Source organism: Barbatula barbatula (genome assembly GCF_947034865.1).
Source record: "Barbatula barbatula genome assembly, chromosome: 23".
NCBI classification, from domain to species: Eukaryota; Metazoa; Chordata; class Actinopteri; order Cypriniformes; family Nemacheilidae; genus Barbatula; species Barbatula barbatula.
The window spans coordinates 10000317-10018853 of record NC_136786.1 but is presented as its reverse complement, the minus strand read 5'-3'; the positions used below and the strand labels follow the sequence as shown (position 1 = coordinate 10018853).

At 39.6% G+C, this 18537-nt stretch overlaps 1 protein-coding gene across 1 annotated transcript in view; it reads left to right on the top strand.

The window, feature by feature from the left end:
* fars2 (phenylalanyl-tRNA synthetase 2, mitochondrial) overlaps positions 1 to 18537 on the top strand; it is a 101443-nt gene that overhangs the window by 61934 nt on the left and 20972 nt on the right. Inside the window, exon 6 of the mRNA XM_079487933.1 lies at positions 651 to 802. Within this exon, the coding sequence (XP_079344059.1) occupies positions 651 to 802 (152 nt within the window). The remainder of the gene's footprint in view (positions 1 to 650; positions 803 to 18537) is intronic.

Sequence of the window (18537 nt, the reverse complement as noted above, 5' to 3'; positions counted from 1 at the left end):
AACCATTGATTGGTTCAGCATGGTCATGGTGACCGGATCGCAAACTTGTCTATTTTAGTTCTGTTTCTATGCTTTTATTTTGTATTATGAACATACTTAGGGGAAAGGTATCGGAGCAAATGTATACACTTTGTTCAGGAAATGTAGTGGAGTAAAATTAAAAGTCAGCAGGAATATAAAGACTCGAGAACAGTACAGATACTCCCAAAAATACTTAAATACCGTACTTAAGTATTTTTACTTCGTAACATTACAACACTGTTTTCATCACATGCTATAAAAATGTCCTTTATGTACCTTTTTTTGTTTTGCTTTGTGGTCACAGGTTCATTAGAATTTTACAATGACTGCCACATTTGAAAATGCATTAAAGTAAATGAGATTTATGGCAAAGATAGTAAAAATAAATGTAAATTAACATACTTTATTGGTTGTCAGAAGTAATTAAATGTAATTTTTTATCAAACATTACTGTTTTATCCTATTGCTGTCATTTTATAAAAGTAATAAGCCACTCAACGCTGTACCTTACAGTGATTTTACTACAGATGTGGGGGATGTAATGCACAACGCTAACGTCTTTTTTGTAGTAGTGCTGCTACACACACTTTACACGAATAAGTTCTTCTCTCTTTCTCTCCTCATTACAGGCTCTCAGTAAGTATCCTCCGCTCTTCAATGACATCTCTTTCTGGCTGCCGTCCGACGGTTACACGGAAAACGACTTTTACGACCTGCTGCGCAGTATCGGAGGAGACCTCGTGGAGAAGGTCACACTGGTGGACAGCTTTAAACATCCAAAGTAAGAAGTCCAAAATGTAAAATCCAAAAATCCTTGGTCAAAATACAGATTCTGCTTATCCCGATAAAACAGCTGTCTTGTTTTTCAAGTAACACTAAAAGTCTATAGGCTCTATCATACTCCCTTACAGCATAACCTTGCGCACAAGCAGATGCGTTTCCTCTCTGGAGAAGCGTCTGGTCTTTGCTCTTGCAAATTTCACCGTGCAAATTGCAACTGGCTTGAACGATTTGTCTACTGCACGTATTGCCCAAAACAAACCCATGATTCATTAAGAGAATAGGGACAACCCTTTTAGACCATGCACCTGGCCCACTGACAGTTTTCTGAATCATGCACTTTTGATTGTTAAAATAGGTCTGAAGATTAGTTTTTTGGAAATTCTGAAAATCTTTTATATCCTTGTAACGAGGTTCAATAAAAGGAAGGAAGGAAGGAGGTGGGAACCGGCGAACGTAAAACAAGCTTTTAATTGAATGAACAAACAATAAAACGAAAATAAAATGCGACTGCCGGCCACACAAACACAACATAAAGTCCAGGCCTGGTCCTCTCTCGTCGTACTCTCCTGTTGCTCATTGTTTTATGCTTCCGGAGCTCCTCCTTGAGAGATGCGAGACCGGTGCACGTATAGCTGACACTCATCATCACTCGCGTCACCGGCCTTGGCCGTTCCCTAACGGCTCACGCCCCGCCTTGCTCGTTACAAATTTTCCTGAATCATCTAAAATTGGTTTTGATGTTCACATAACATTCGGATAGTCTAATTCTACTAAAATAATACAAAATGCTTTTTCAGTGTTATCTTGTGTCAAGAACAAGACATGTTTGATTCTGGTAAATTTAAATTGATCATATATAAAAGAAAAATCATAATCGTAATTATACTATTTTTGCTGATGCAAACTTATGAATTCCTTTTTCTAGATGCTTTTGTGCTCCATCTAATTGTTTCCCAGCGACTCTGTAATATTTCTCAAGGCTAATGTGTTTGGCAGAAGATCGTGTTAATGTTATTGTGCCACGCTGTTTGGCAGTGTGGCGTTTGTCTATTGAAGGAGTGAGCACAGGTCAACGATGCCTAATGGCTTCGTTTTAAGCTCTCGGGCATTAGACTCCATTTCACATGGTAAAGTGTTTGTTAGGCTCTTCAAACGCATTAGGTCTTTCCTCCACCGTTCATTCACAAACACAAGCACTCACACAAAACCTCACGAGTCCCTGTGTGATTTAGCCCGAATGTAGTTCGAGCAGCAAGTCTCTCCTGCAAAGGCCGGACCGCGTTCGAGTTGCCCTTTCCCGGCTTCCTCGCCCCATGACATCAGCCGACTGATCATTTATTTTTAAAGAGGCACCTGCAGGCACAGCGGTTCGGCTGTCCCAGGTACCCTCTACTTTAGCAGACTGTGTGTGCGTGTGTTAAATGATAGGGTAAGAACCTGCAGTGCGTAAAAAGAGCCGCAAACATTCATCTCTGTCCCCGCTCTTAATCTTTTTTAAATAGCAACCTTTTCCCTCCCCTGCCCCTAATGACATCCATAAATAAGATGACATCATGAGGTGCTGCAAGGGTATAATAGCCTGTACGGGAGCTAGAAATAGATTGAGTTTCTTCCTCTCTTGTTAATTCGATTCGGCCTGGACCTTTGTATGTGTGCACGTTTATTCGAAAACAAATATATTTGTAGAATAGTTTCCCGAATAATGCTCGATCTGTCACGCTATAAGTGTATTGTGGTAGCAAAAGTACTTTTATAAGTAGCTCTGATGTATCTGTGTATGTTTGTGTCCTGCAGCTAATTTCCTCTTTATGATCATTTTGCTGCAGTCGCATCAATGCCTGCAAGCTTCGCTTCATAGTGTTTTTACACCCAGAGAGAGAGAGAGGCAGAGAGGGGGGCGAGGGAGAAAGAGGGCAAAGGAAACATCAATACTTCTTCTCCAACTTCAAAATACTAATTACAGCGAGGGGACGGCCAATCGCAGCTCATATAGCCTCCAACCATCTCCACCGGTCAGGAATGTCACATTCACAATATTGTCCTAATAATTTTCTCTCCTTTTCTCTGTGGTACTGCTGACTCGGGCAGGTTTCTAGAGCTGGTAATATGATTAGATTGGCAGTAAGTTTCCCATAATGCTCTTCTCATGATTGCTAAGGAACATTTGGGAAGAAGACATGCTCTCAACTAGCCATCACACCGGTAGCTAATCCTTACAGGTTACTGTTTTACTCAAGACGTTACCACAATTCTTTCCCTCATGATTCTTAGCCCTTCGTTTGTAGAAAGTGTAAGTGGTCTTTGGGTGCTGTGGATGGGCATGGGTTGTTCAAGGCGGTTGCTAAGATGTTGATAGGTGGTCGCTAGTGTGTTATGAGTTGTGGCCTGTGCTGTGGATGGTTGCTAAGATTCAGTTTGTTTGAGGACTTAGACCATTACTAGGACGTTCAAGGTGGTTACTAAGATGATAGTAAGTGGTTGCTATGGTGTTATGAGTTGTTGCCAGTGTTGTGTGGATGCAAAAGTTCAGTTTATGCTTGTGCGCAGGTCCTACGCCGTCGCCTACACAGAGCCGCGTACCCTACGCCGTAGCCTGACGTGCACGTCTCCAAAAATGTAATAACTCAACGCGGACCCTACACGAACCGCAAGCGCTGTGATTGGTCTGTTTGAAACCCTCCCTGAGGTACAAAAACTCAGCGAAAGCGTCATGTTTACTCAAATGCATTTCCGAATGAATTATCTAAGTAAATGATTTGTTTTTCTGTATTTAAAATCTCAAGCTGCAACAAAAGTGACTGTTTACATGCCGTTATCACTGCTAATGCTTCTCAAACAAGCTGCTTCTTCGGCTCTTGTCTTGGTTACACAAGCAACACGCGCGTGGGCCTAGTGGTCATTGCCTGTCGACATGGACAACAACGCAGAAGTATAAATGAAAACCGACTCGTAGACTACGGCGTAGAGGTTACGGCGTAGGTCGGTCGCAGAATTAAAAACCGGGCGTAAGATTCAGAACATTTGAGTACTTAGACTGTTACTATGACGTTCAAGGTGACTGCTGAAATGTTGATACTGGTAAGGGTGTTCTGAGTGGTTGCCAGGGTGTTGATATGGGGTTGCTAAGATTTAGAGTAATTAAGTGCATTGTTAGATAGCTGCTAGGTTGCTCTGTGTGGTTGCTAAGATGTTGGTAAGTGGTTGTTAAGGTGTTCTGGGTCATTGCCAGGGCGTTGCTGTGTGGTTGCTAAGATTCAGAGTGATTGTGTGTCTCGTTAGATAGTTGCTAGGATACTCTGTGTTGTTGCTAAGATGTTCATAAGGGGTTATTAGAGTATTATGGATGGTTGCCAGGGCATTGCTATGTGATGCTAAGATGTAGAATGGTTGAGTGCAAGTCTAAAGTCTAAAAGCCACATTGAAATGTAATACTAAGGAATATAAATTTGCAGAAAACCCTACGGCTCAGTATGAACACTAGAAAGAGTGATGCTTGCAGGGTTCACCACCAATTTGTTTTCTCTATGTTCTTTATATTTGCAGTGAACTAAAAAGAGCAAAAAAACATTGCATAAATCTATACACTATTAGACACATTTATCAGCACGTCAGTTATTTGTACCGTAATCCAATCAACTTCCCCAGCCTGAGGCCAGGCCATACAATAGGTATACCCTTATAGATATATGTTGCCTGACAGAAGTTCCTGGATTTCAGTACTTCACATTTCAATAACAACCAAACTTTAACACCCAAACCTGAAGAGTAATTTATAGGACACTGAGGTGTGTCGGTATATTTTCGAGGTATTTGTGACACTCTTATCCTCGGCTTGAGACAGCTTGAAAGATTCTGGCGTCCCCGTCGTTTATTTATTTTCCGAAAATGTTGATGTAAAATTGTTTGCAGAAGTTTTTCCAGAGAGAGTTGGCCCCATCGAAAAACACAGTCTTAACAGTTTCTTCTTAGACAGTTAGAGAGACAGTGAAGTGCATTTTTAGAAGAATATCTGCGGTTGCAGCTTGCGTTTGTGAAGGAGGTATGTGAATGTTAAAAAGGGCTAAATGTCACATTCTAACTCTAGATTTTCAGCCGTTTTATGATAGATCTCTATATCCTTCACAAATGTCAAGGCATTACAGGTAAGCTGTCCAACAGTAAACATTTCTGAGGATTTGTAGCATCTGACATTCAAAGCATCTCTTGCTGTCTCCTGGACATAACCACTCAGCAATATATAACTGAAATGTCACAGGAGACTAGTTGAACTAAACCGAGAGGAAGCAATGGTGAGTTGGGTTAGGTTATGTTTGTTGAGTGTTAGTTTATTCTTTTAAAAAACAGGTTGCTCTGGCAAATACTTCGGAGAGTCCCTCCCCAGAACATTTATGAATCCTGATTGGCTCTGTTTTACTGTACAAGGCATTGCTCTTTGGAAGGGATACTTCACCCTTTTTTCATAGTTGACTATTTCAAACAAGTATGACTTTCTTCTGCAGGACACAAAAGAAGATTTTGTAAAGAATGTTGATATCCCATTGAAATTGAACCCCATTGGCTTCCATTGTATGAACGCCAAACCACTGAGACATTTCTCAAAATATCTTCTCTTGCGTTCCACAGAAGAATTGGCCATATACAGGTCTCGAACCACATGAGGGTAAATAAATGATGACAGAACGTTTGTGGTGGTACAACTAAAAATATTTTCAGGTCAAGTAGAAAACTGTTCTCCATAAGGAATCTCCCTTTCTCTCTTTTTCACAGCGTTTGACACCAAACACAAATCTCACCTGATGGGCTCTATAATCCGACACAAATCTGCATTCATCGTCCCGTAACGCTGTCAGGCATAATCGGGCGGAATTAATTTGGAAAGTTGACAGAGCTGTCAATAAATCTGACAGGTGTGGACGGGAAGCTCGATAGAGAAGCGCCGCTCTAACTCCAACGTGCTAGTCAAAGCGCTCTGATGATTTACACGCTCTGCGGCATAATTCTGTGTGCTGTTTTTAGTCTGTGTGTTATTGTGAAGTTTGATTATGGGATATGTGTCGCCGTCTGCTGTAATATTACACTTGGTATTCGGTAGTGTCAGCATGGCCTGGGATGACAAGACTAAGCGTTTTCGTAGAGGCCCTCATGGTTTATGTATTTATATGTGTTGCATGCGTCAAATCAAAACCTGCATTATCAGGATTTATGTCATGCTGTGATAAGCATTTGCCTTGTTGTGGGGCTGTTCGTGTGGAAAAAACACTTGTACCTATATCATTTATAAAATGTTACTTTTTATATATATATATTAATCACTTTATTTTGTGAAACTGAATTGCTTTACTTTATTAATAAGCGACACGTTTACAATCAATGTTTATAAATTGGACTTCTTGACACAAATCTATCAAACAAATAAATCTCTGCATACCCTCTCTCCAAAACCCCACCCTCCAAAATCATAATGCAAACCCCATTTCTCAAGACACCTGCTTCGGTGATATATGTCGGGTAATCATAATCAGCTTTTTATTTATAGAGATTAACACTTCTTTTAACACTCCTCACTTGATGTATATAGTTGGATCCAATTGTTTTAAAAGGAAGGTGTGAAAATTCCAGGGTGAATAACACGGTGTGAGAGAGAGAGAGAGAGAGAGAGAGAAGCTCGGTGTCAAAAAGTGTGAACTTACAAGACTCTAGTTGTATTTAAGCACAGGCAGTCAGCTTTGGAAGACAGTGATAGCAGAAAGGGGATGTTCTGCTAGCAAATGGCTGTCCTCATCAGCAGGCTGCTGGAGGAGCTAGACTTGTTAAAAATCTGCCCTCTTTGTCGGAAGCCCGGGGGGATTCTTCCGGAAGGCTCAACAAGCCAGCAGGCTAATGTCTGGTGTGTGTGTGTGTGAGAGAGAGAGAGAAAGAGAGAGAGAGAGAGAGAGAGAGAGAGAGAGAGAGGAGTGTATTTAATGGCCCATAGCTCAGAGAATGTCAACCATTGGCTTGTGAATAATGGGGTGATGTTGACAATGCAAAACTGTGCTGGTGAGATGGTGTACATCTCATCACACCTCATACACTCATGTAGGCCTACTAGCTATTTTATATTTTACACATATAAATGAAAAATTACTAATAAAGTACACTGGAAAAAAAATCTGTAAACTGGAAAAACAGAAATATACCGTAAAATAATAGGATACAAAGATACATATTGAGTTGTTTTCCCCATTTTTCTTGTACCGTATTTAAAAAATAATTTTCTGGCAGCTGGGGCACTGAAATAAACTGTAAAATAACAGTTTTCCCTTTAAAATGAAACCCTCCCCTGTTTTCCGTGTACATTTGCAGTCTTTGCTGTAATTTTACGGTTTTTGACTGTCTTTGAATAAAATGCATCAAATTTGGTAAAAAAAAATTAAATTCTATTTTATTTGTTTGTTTGTTTTTGGTTTTTACTTTTATGAATTGTTTTTAATTCTGTTCTTTATAAATTTAAATGAAAGCATATTCAAAATATACGAGTGTTATACTAGTGTTGTTTTTATTGTTGAAGTGAGGACACTATTTTTAAACGCCTCATGCGCAGTCAGTTTTATGCCAGTGGATATAGACGGTTTCATTGGACTCATGCACCTGGCCGTAATTAACCTGGATACAAGTTATTTATCTTACAAGTTACTCGCAGATGGTTTGTTTATGGTTATCTTTGTAAGTCTACTTTAAGCTTCAACGTTTGCAGTTTAGACAACCGTCAAATTTGGTTAACTTTCTGCAAAGCCACAGCGTTAAACAAGCAATTGCAAAGCACACCTGTATTTGTTTTCCCTAAACCTGTGTTTATATTAATATCATGTAATTTGTGAGGTTGTGCAGCTAAGTTTAAGAATAGAACTTCAAGATTAAGTTATTAGGAAGACAAAAGGGATCTGAACCTCCCAGTCAATCCAGTGAAATGACAAAATCACAAACAAACATGATTCAACCCAAAGGCTGCAAAGATCAGACAGAACGGCAGTTGTCGAAATGACCAAGAGACCTGCGAGAATCTGACACGGCAGAAGCTTTCCAGACATCAAGAATGTCCTCGCTAGTTCACAGATTTAGCAGCTTTGGAAGAGTTTGTACTTCCAAAAATGTACAAAAAAGGTATCACGGTACTTTCATGTTTGTTTGGATATGTACCATGGCACAGCAGTAGCCTACCTCGATATTTGAGGAAGAGAAAAAAAGACAGGACCCAGTTTTGGAACAGTGGCACTATTCCTTGAAACTGTCACACCGCTGAGCAAGTAATACGTTTACAGTGTTAGTGTGTTTTCAATTAGACCAGACAGCTGAGCAGTAAATGTCCTGACATTTCCTCCAATGAGAGTCATTAACCTCCCATATACAAATTTAATATCTCCTCGCGTTCAGTTTTTGTTCTCAGAAGGCCTGACTCATGCTTCTCCGACTCTACACAAAAGCAGTGCGCATGAAGCCTGGGCGTTCTCATTACCAACACTGACGCGCAGCCGGCGAGTGAGTAAAGGAATGAATGAATCTCCAGCATTCTTCGAGGAGAGAGGCTGACTCACTTCACTTTGCTGCTTTGTCGGCTTTTGCTCAGGAGTCAGTGAGCAATAAGGACTTTTAAAGGTCTAGACGCTCAGCTGTGAGGTTAATGAGACGGCGCTACGGTGCGAATATGTTTGTGGACCAATCTGCGTTGAAAAAAGACGGGAGTAACACCACGTACTACATGAGCTAGAGTCTTGGAAAGCCACTTTATGTTACCATACAAAGGCAGTGCGTACAAAGTCAACATGAAACGGCATTCATGATGCATTCATGGCAACTTACATAAGCTGACTTATGCAACAGACATCTCAGATACTGGATGCTGATTGGTAAAGGCTAAACACTTGAAAACTAAAGGCAGGAATGGGGCCCAGGTTGGACTGAGGGAGGGGGCCTCTTGTTCCACTAATAATAAATAACCATTAATACTGAACATCAAACTGGTGCTGTTTCTCAACATTTTCTATATACAGAGCACAAATTAATTACATTTTCCTGTCCTCTTTTGATCGACAGGATATATCGGCCCTGATAATCTGCTGTTTTTAAATGATCGGCCGATGGTGTGAAAAATTGTTTTTATCGACCGATTGTTGGCCGATATATCTGTACATCTCTAGTTACTAGCTTGCCAATACCACCATCATCCGCTTGAGGAACTTAATGGAAACCAATTTCGAATTAGGGATATTAGATTTGCATCACGTTTTGGATGGATGTTATTTATGACACACTTACCTGCCATTGCTGAGTTAAAGGATTAGTTCACCCAAAAATGACAATTCTGTCATCATTTTCTCACACTCTTGTCATTTCAAACCTGTATGGCTTTCTTTCTTCCACAGAACACAAAATAAGATATTTTGAAGAATGTTGATAACCGAGCAGCGGTGGCACCTATTGACTTCCATTGTATGGACATAAAACCAATGCAAGTGAATGGCTGCTATCGCTGTTTGGTCAATAACATTTAAAAAAAGATCTTCTTTTGCGTTCTGCGAAAGAAAGAAAGTCACTCAGGTTTGAAATGACAAGAGGGTGAGAAAATGATGACAGAATTTTCATTTTTGGGTGAACTATCGCTTTAAGCACAGTGAGTCATCGTGTACTGCTATCAAACCCAACCTACAAGAAATGTATTAAATTGTCAACTTTTGTTTTCCAAAGATGACAGGTTATGAAGTTTCAACAACATGAATCACTGGTTACAGACTTTTCATCTGGTCTGTCCTCTTTAAGAAAACGTGACACATACACATTAATTATAATATATCAATTAGCTAACGACAAGACATTCACCCAGAGGTGTTTTACTTTAAGAGAGATGATGATATTTGTCATCTGTTGCAAAACAAATTGGTCTTTCTTGAGCAGCAGTGTGAGCAAAGCTCCATCTGTATCTCCCTCTCTGTCTCTCCACGCCTGTCGACGTCTATATTAACTCGCTACTCCCTCCTGTGTGTATAGGAGCAGGCAGTGTTTAATGGCGTTTCCAGGCGGGAGTGAGCGTAATTGTGCCGGCACTAAATTTATAGGGGCTGACAAGCCGGGCCCGGGCTGCTGGGTAATCTTTGTGTAATTGAGAGTAGAGGTCACCGGAGGGGAGCGGACATGCCCCACGATTCCCACAGGCCCAAGCGTGTCTGTAAGTAAAGCGATACAGTATTTGCATTGCTGTGAATTTTACAGTACATGTTACAGTAATACCACTAAAATGCTTACAGGTTTCTGGACTGAAGAATCAATCTCGTCATATTCTCTAAAATGACATCTTTACTGTTGTTCGGTTATAAAGCCTTTTGTACTTTTACACCAAGGTACTATATATCATTATATATGTTGGAAAGAGATTTATCAAAGCTGAAAACAAACACAGTGTCACAGATGAAATACTGTTCACTGTGTACTTGAACTATAAACTGTGTTCTTGTCATAAAAAGTGTGCTTCTAATACGTTAGCAACATCACAAATTGACTTTTTATAGTATGCAGAAGTATTTGCCACAGATTGCAGGTAATACAAATCTTGGTGGCCCAAAACGTGATTTTATGGGAAAGTCTGTGGGTAAGGTTTTTTTAAGAAATAAACAATTCTACGAGTATAGAATTAAGAAAAATATTCACTTCATCAGAGTTTCCATAGTTATATTTTAGTTTTACTAATATTTTAAATAAGCCTTTATTTTTTTTAGATTTTTTTAGTTTTTTGGTATGTTTTTGTCAATTTATAATTAATATGTTTATTTTCAAATGAAGATGATAAATAGTTTTTGTTTACTATTATAACTTTAGTGCTTTAAACTTATTTCAGTTTAGTGTTTGAGGCAACACTTCATTTCACAGTTTTTCCCCTAAAAATTGGTAAATATTTCATTTGATTTCAATGAGTAGAAATATTTTCCAAGTTTTAACTACAATAACCTTGCACTCCGTTTGTTTGGCCCACTATAAGAATCAATAATAAGTATTTTGTTTCCCAGGCGTCCTGCGAGGGGTCTGGACGCCAACAGCATTTCAACATTACCAAAAACAAAACGTTAGAAATAAATGACACCGTCATATTTGCTGACGTCAACTCTGTCCCCCAGAGTCCGTGTCGGTATTGAAACTGGTGTGTTGCAGGTGCGCTGCTGTCACGCTACCTGAGACGCAGCAGTCCCACAGATGAAACAGGTGTGAGATCTCCCAGACAAGCAGTCGGCTCGGCAACAGTCTCCATTCTGTCAGAGAAACCGAGAGGGTGTCAGCTTGTCATAACCAAACATTACCGTCACTACAGCAAGCGGTGCTGATGAGCTGTAAATATTCTGGTAGGGCAGCTGTTTTGACGGTGCGTGATTCAAAGATTGTGGGGGTAGAAGAGAGAAGAAAACAGATTTTCTTGAGTCAGATGATTTCTAGGACAGATTCAACAAGCCTTTGGGTGACTTTCATCTTTTGCAGCCATAATATCTGTATCGGTTTATAAATAGACTTCAATTGTGACTACCCACTTTTTATAGCAGCTTTGGCATTTTTCCTATTCATTCTTCACAGGGAAACAATTCTTCAGTAACAGGTTCATTCAAGTGTATGCAAAACACTAGAATCCATTGACTCACTGGGCAGCAAGGCCTTAGGTTAAAGATACAGCCGTGATGTTTGTTGTTTAGTGTTCTTTATAATGCAGATTTTTCTAATTGCCATGGTAACAGCAATGTCTCAGATTTATGAATTTGACTTGAGGATTATGGGTAGTGTAGTACTTTTTGAAGCCTTAATTTGCCAGGAGAAGCATTTTTTAATTTATGTAAAAGTATAAAAATAATTTTATATAATTCTACGGTATTGTACTGGCGCCCCAGCTGCCGGAATTAAAAAAAAATTATGGGATTTTTACAGTCTAGATTTTGTGATATAAGTGGCATCAAATTGAATTCTAAAAATGATAAAGTCTCATGAACCCTTCTCCTGTCTTTCATTGTTTAGTTAAACAGTTATCAAAGATATAAACTCACATGATGTGTCAGGTTGGTTGGGATGTTTTCACAGAACATCAGATCAATGTTTTCAAAGTGTTTGCACTTTAATGTGAATGAACCAACCCATGTTTTACCTACAATGTAGTTATAGTTGTGAAGATTACTCAAAATAAAATAAAATGGTGAAATAAAAAAGTAAAATCACACGTCCATATGTTTAAATGCTAGTGTATTTGCCTGAATTTAGAATTCAACATATTCCCTAGATTTTCTGTTACAACACTGAATGGATCAGACTGTATAACTGATGTGATGAGTATTCACGAAGTGCATATGGGGATCGGCTAGTCTTGTGTGCTTTGTCGGTAGACCTGGGAAAGAAGTAAGGAATGTGATGAAAACGGTTGAGGTCGGATCAATGATGTGCACTGTGGCTAAAGACTTTTACCTGGGCAGGAGGAAACTCTTTCAATCCTCAATGCTGAGGTGAGTATTGATTCTTGTTTTCTTTTGGCTGTAATGAGCCTGTGCTGATTACCGCACCGAATGCATCTAAGAGGCAGCGATAGGGAGCACTTAACAATACGGAATGATGGTCTTTAATGCAGTCATAACACATTAAGTTGTTCCTATGCTAATTATAAATTTGATTCTAGAAGTTGCCATTCGTAAACTTTCTCTGCACTAACAAAAAGTACAATTACATTCTGTTGAATTTTGGACTCAAATTATCTTACGTATATTACAATGCAATGTAAGTCACTTTGGGTAAAAGCGTCTGCCAAAAAGATTTGTAAATGCAAAGGCCCAAAAAAAATGCATTTTACAAGTGTTTATTATGGAAGGCGAAGCTGTCAAATTGAAAAAGGTTACATTTGTGATTGCATTTTCAATGCAATTTGTGATCGCAGTAAACTATTTGTGATAGTTTACTAGCTGTAGACAAATATATTGATAAATATATACATGATAAATTGTGCCACCATATATCATAGAGCTTTATTGCCACTCAGATGTAAAGCCACAGTAAACAGTAAATTACCAATTATCATTCGCTTTTTTACAATCACAAAACCCGCAACTGACGCTTCCTCATATTCAGAGTAATTTCTACAACTTTATTAGCTGCTGTTTCCCATTCAGACTCAAAAGCTTGTGTCCCCCAAAATGAAAGCTGGCTCCTGAATGAGACCTCTACATTGTATAATAAGTAACATTAATATTTAATATTTATATTTTCTACAAATTTTTCAATAGATTTTCTATACAATTCATACATTTTTATTTTTGTTCTGTGTCAGCAATATTTAACGGTTTTGATTCTACCAATCTGATCTCTAGGGAATCCATAACTATTTTACAAATTTGCTAGGAAAAAAACAGTACTGAAGCCCCACCCCAAACCCAGCTCCTAAAACTAACATCTCTGGTGGAAAGCAAATCGTACCAAAATTAACGAATGAGATCTTAAAAATTCATATGAATTATCGTTTTTGCTGGGGGGTTTTTATACATTTTTTGTATATCTCCTTTACTATAGTTACATTTGTGTTATCTTGGACCATTGGCCATTAAAAACACTATTAACGTTGTTAGAAGGTCCTTTTTGGCATACCATAATAAAATCATAATATTGCCAATAATATAACATATGACCGGGGTAGATTAAAGTGGTCAGTGGCCCATAGCCTGTTCTTTGGGTGAGCCCCAATTTACTTCCATTAAACACATGTAAGAGATGATAGCGTTGGTAATTTACATTGGATTTGAGCAAGAGTGAGCCTGCATTGGTTTGCGCATGGCGAGTGGAATCAGAGCAGCAAATGTGGTAAAAACACTGGTCCTGATAAATAGTCTGTTTGCAAGCAGCAGATAGCTCTGAACATACAATAAAGCCAAGTGTTGTTTACTCTGCACATAATAGCATCAAGTAAATAAAAAACACAATACATTGACCTGTGTTCGGTTTACAATCATGTATCATGCACGTTCGTGATGACGTAAGATGGATGCAAACGCACCAGAGACACCAAACCAACACTGCAAGGGGCAAAGTTTTATCTATTAATCAGCATATTTTTAAAAGGTTTCAAATTATAAATGTATGTTTATTTGCAAACAGTTAGGTTTTATGCTTAAGTTATGCCATTAAAACAGAGACAGCTACTGACAGACACAATGCTTCGTTTTCACAGGAACATGCCAGCTGAAGATAATGAGGAAATGAAGTCGCTTCCTTTGCCAAGTGCATTTAAAACATCTACATAATAGCACGCAAATCGCCTGTTCACTCCAAAATCTAAAGTCCAAAGGCTCTGCCCTTCGTAGGGCATAGGAATGATGACTTTATTTGCATTTTTCCCTGTTACAGCTTGTGTCGGTTCGGTACGTATACGCGTACTGTTACACCCCTAATATAGTATATACTGTATATATTTAATGTTGTACATTATGTAAATGTGCATCGGTCTCATGCTGCGCTGTTCACAGCTTCAAACTGCACCATGTGCCTCACTCACCTCTTTCCATCGACTGCTCTAATGCATCTGTCACTAATAACTTTGTTTCGGGACTTCATGAGGACAGAAAGTGAACTAACAAAGTGCGACACACTTTGTGGAGTGGAGTACTGTGGTATTAATATCTGATACCGTCACTGTACGATGGTCCTGCCAGTGGGCTTTGTATGCGTAATATCACGTTCAGAAATATTTGTCCAGTCATAAAATCTTCATTGATAGCCTCGGGAAAATTAGCCATGGTTTTATTATAGAAAAAGTGAAGTAACCGAGTTTTTGGTGCCATTTGTATTACCACAGTTCAATTATAAATATCTTCATTTATGGTTTCCATGGTAGGTTTGAGGTTTCACTACAAATAAATCCAAAGGGGACAAAATGTGCATTAATCCTCATAGCTAAGCTATTGTATTAGTTCATAGTAGTGGTAGTTTTATCAGAATGACCCTTGACGTCCAGCGATATCAAACCACCTTTAAGCTAACACGACTCATAATTCTGTAAAAATACTTGACTGAAGAGGGGACTTGTGCGAGGGAAGCGTGCTGCCGGTGAGTCAGGGGCCAGTATTCACTCTGATTGAATCAATAGAGTAATTAGAGCCAAGTCGCTGAAGGTGGCGGCAGTGAAGGAGCTTGTCCAGCCCTCACAGGAATACTACAAAAACACTCTGATGTCTTCTCTGAAGGTGTGCGCGTGCCTGTTCAGACATGTCGCCCCCCCCCCGAGAGCCCTTGTGCTTTTTCTTGTCTCTGCGATTTGTTTGGTGGCTGTCTCTGTCTTGTCGCCGGGCGAACAGTGAGGGGAAAGGTCGAGGAGTTTGACCCCGCTCCGCATGTCATTTCCTCACAGGAGAGGCCAAAAATATTAACATTATACGCCTGGAATCCATCAGCCTATTTTTGAAAGTGATGTTTCGGATGGGCTTTGGGGATAGGTTTCTTAACAAACAACCAGAGAACATCCAAAGCCTGTGTGTGTGTGTGTGTGTGTGTGTGTGTGTGTGTGTGTGTGTGTGCGTGCGTGCGTGCGTGCGTGCGTGCGTGCGTGCGTGCGTGCGTGCGTGCGTGCGTGCGTGCGTGCGTGCGTGCGTGCGTGCGTGCGTGCGTGCGTGCGTGCGTGCGTGCGTGCGTGCGTGCGTGCGTGCGTGCGTGCGTGCGTGCGTGCGTGCGTGCGTGCGTGCGTGCGTGCGTGTGTGTGTAGACACGCACAAACAATATATTAGGGCATCACCTCAGAGCCTCTGTTGATAGGAGCTAAACAAACAAGCGTTGTTGTGTCACCAATGTCAGCCCATTCAGAGGTCAAAGGTCAATGACTGAGTGACTGCCGTTTTTTTAGGGAGTTTAAGACATCGAAATAGAGAGAGAGAGAGAGAGAGAGAGAGAGAGAGAGAGAGAGAGAGAGAGAGAGAGAGTCGTCTTGCTTTATTTGGTCTATCTGGTTTTTATAAATAGTATCTGGTTTGCAGAACTACTGTGTTTCAAAAACAGCTAGACCAGCTTAGTCTTGTCTGACGTAGTTTTATCCAGTGATGGGAAAAGCACTGGAATAAAATTACTTCACCGATATCATAAAGGAGGGGCAATGAAAAGGTGTGAAGATGGGAGAGCAGGAACAGGAAGGATACTTTAAGCTCACATCATAATGCAAGGTAATAATGATAGCCGAGCACATACCTGTGGTGTGAGAGGCATGAGATGGGTGCCAGACATTGGATTGGATCATTCGATAACCTCAGCTGTTTCTTTTGACTCCCATTAAAAAGCATTTGGGCCTCATTACAGTGAATTGTTTAAATGGGTTACAGAATGGGGAATTTGCATGTCTGATGTGCTGCCAGAGGAGTCGAAAAATAAAAACATTGAAGCTCCTGACTGTCCCCAGTTTGTCTGATCGATTCTCAAACACAATACTCATTATGAGATTTTTGATGCCACAATACACAAGCAAACTCTTTGCGAAGAAAACAACCGTTCGTGATTTAAATGTGAATACACGACTGTTCCTGGTAGAATTTGATTAATTTTCTTCTCAAAAGATGAAGGAAAACATGTTGCGTGCTGCACACAAAAGATCTAGACGCTTATGAAAATGAGATTCTTCTTACACATCAGGTTCAATCTTATTTGTTGTATTGTTCTGTTTAGATTAGACTCTCTGAAATCTCACAGAGTTTAGTATTGTATCCTCAAACTGTTTTAGAGTTTTCAAGAAAATAGGTTTGTTCCTTTTAGATCATGTCCCAGTCACTAGCCAATATCAACTAGAAGTTTACTTTGCATTATTCCCAGTAAGGTTTCTCGTCATTTGGTATTTTAACCAACCCTTGTGCCGATTGATAGGTTTTATTTTCAAAGAAACCAGATTTTTTTAATAAACAACTTTGATTTTCTCAATGATTTTGTGAAGTGTGAATGTGCAGTGGCTTTGAAAGTCAGATTTACCATCTGTTTTACAGTCGCAGGTTGCATTTGCTTTATGGGATTTGTGCTTGCATTTACAGCCTTATAAATATCTAAACAGACACTTGCAGTTTTTGGTATTGCTAAAATTGTACATGGTTAAGGCAAAAACACATTTACAACACGTACCGTAATAAAATCATGGTTAATTTTATTAATTTCATCACCAGTTAAAGGAACAGTTCACCTCAAAAATGCCTCAGAACGGTTTGCTTTTCTACATTCATCAAAATATCTTCTTTTGAGTTAAACAGAACAAAAAAATATATAAAGCAATTTTCCTACCATTGTAGTCCATCCAGTCCTGTAATCCTCCATTCTGATGATTTTGTAGATCTTGTGTTCTGCGAGTGAATCTATTTTTACACTGTACTGTAATGCACGGGCTAGATTAACTTTACCCAACATTAGAGATATTGATCAGATCCCACAGGGCAGCCATCAGTAGCACTGTATTCTCAGATTGCCCAACCAAACTTCAATAAATCTCAATTTATCATCACCTAAACCTTCACACCCAGTCTGAATACATCAACTTGAGTTTTTTATAAAGGGCTTAGGCAGCCATTCTGTCATTAAGGAAGTACCCATTTGGTTTGGCCTTTATTACTGTGGTTTGGACTGATGGGCTAATCCGGCCCAGGATCCTTTTAAGTGTCTCAAAGCCCTTCCACCCACTTTATTGACCATCTGAAACACAGTAATTAGAAGGGAAGAGATGTCGCTTCTATCAGGGATGGAAAGAGGTTTGCTTCATTTTCATTATCGCGTTTGGTTTATTGGACTTGTTCATGTTAGAAGCTAAAAAAATGTTTTTTTATTTGCAGAATTGGGCAGCAAGAAGTGGGAAAGCAATTATTATTCTTGCAGTTACATTTGGTGCCACTAGAGGCGCAACATTTACCCAATGTACCACTGTTTAAAATGTTTTTTTTCTATTTAACATCAATGGCTATAGAAAGCTGATCTACCTCATCTCTCATCCATATACCCCTCAGAGGAGGTTTCCATATTTCACACACGCAGGCACACTCGCGCTGCAGGGCATTTGTCATCTCCCTGGGCTTGGGTCACCTTACAGAAGGTACTTTCAGGGCACTCCTGCAGAAAGCGTACAGTAATCCCTATCTCTGCACTTTAATCCTTACCTGGAGCCTGACCAGACCAGATCCGATCAATGTGGCTCCACTCTGCCAAACCGAAACCTTCAGAGGTGCCGGTGGAAGAAGATTCATGGCTGTACTCTATTATGTATTATATTTACGATAATCATGCAGATGTTATATTAACAATACCAGTTTGTAAGAGCTAAGGAGAGGTATGTGAGCGGAATGAATAGATATTTTTAAACGCCTATGAAAAGCGGAAATGGAGGAGTATTAAAGTGGTGGCAATTAGCTTGGAGATGTATGGATTAATGGCCTCCAGCAAAAACTGACCGACAGCCATCGGCGCCATGCTGTCTCTAGTGATTTAGTTCGGGTTTCTAGCCTTTTATAATAGACACAATTCTTGCGACTGTTAGATAAGTAACATGCAATTCAGTAAAATATATAGACTTTGAAGCTATCCGTGGAGTTTTGCAGGAATGGTGAATTCAGAGCTTTCTTTGAATTAAAGTTTCTGCCAAATGCATAAAGGCACTTTATTCCTTTACTGACAAACCAAGAAGCTGTTAAATAGTTTAGACAGGGAAGTCTTCAAGTCCAGTTCCTGCTCCCATTAGGCCTT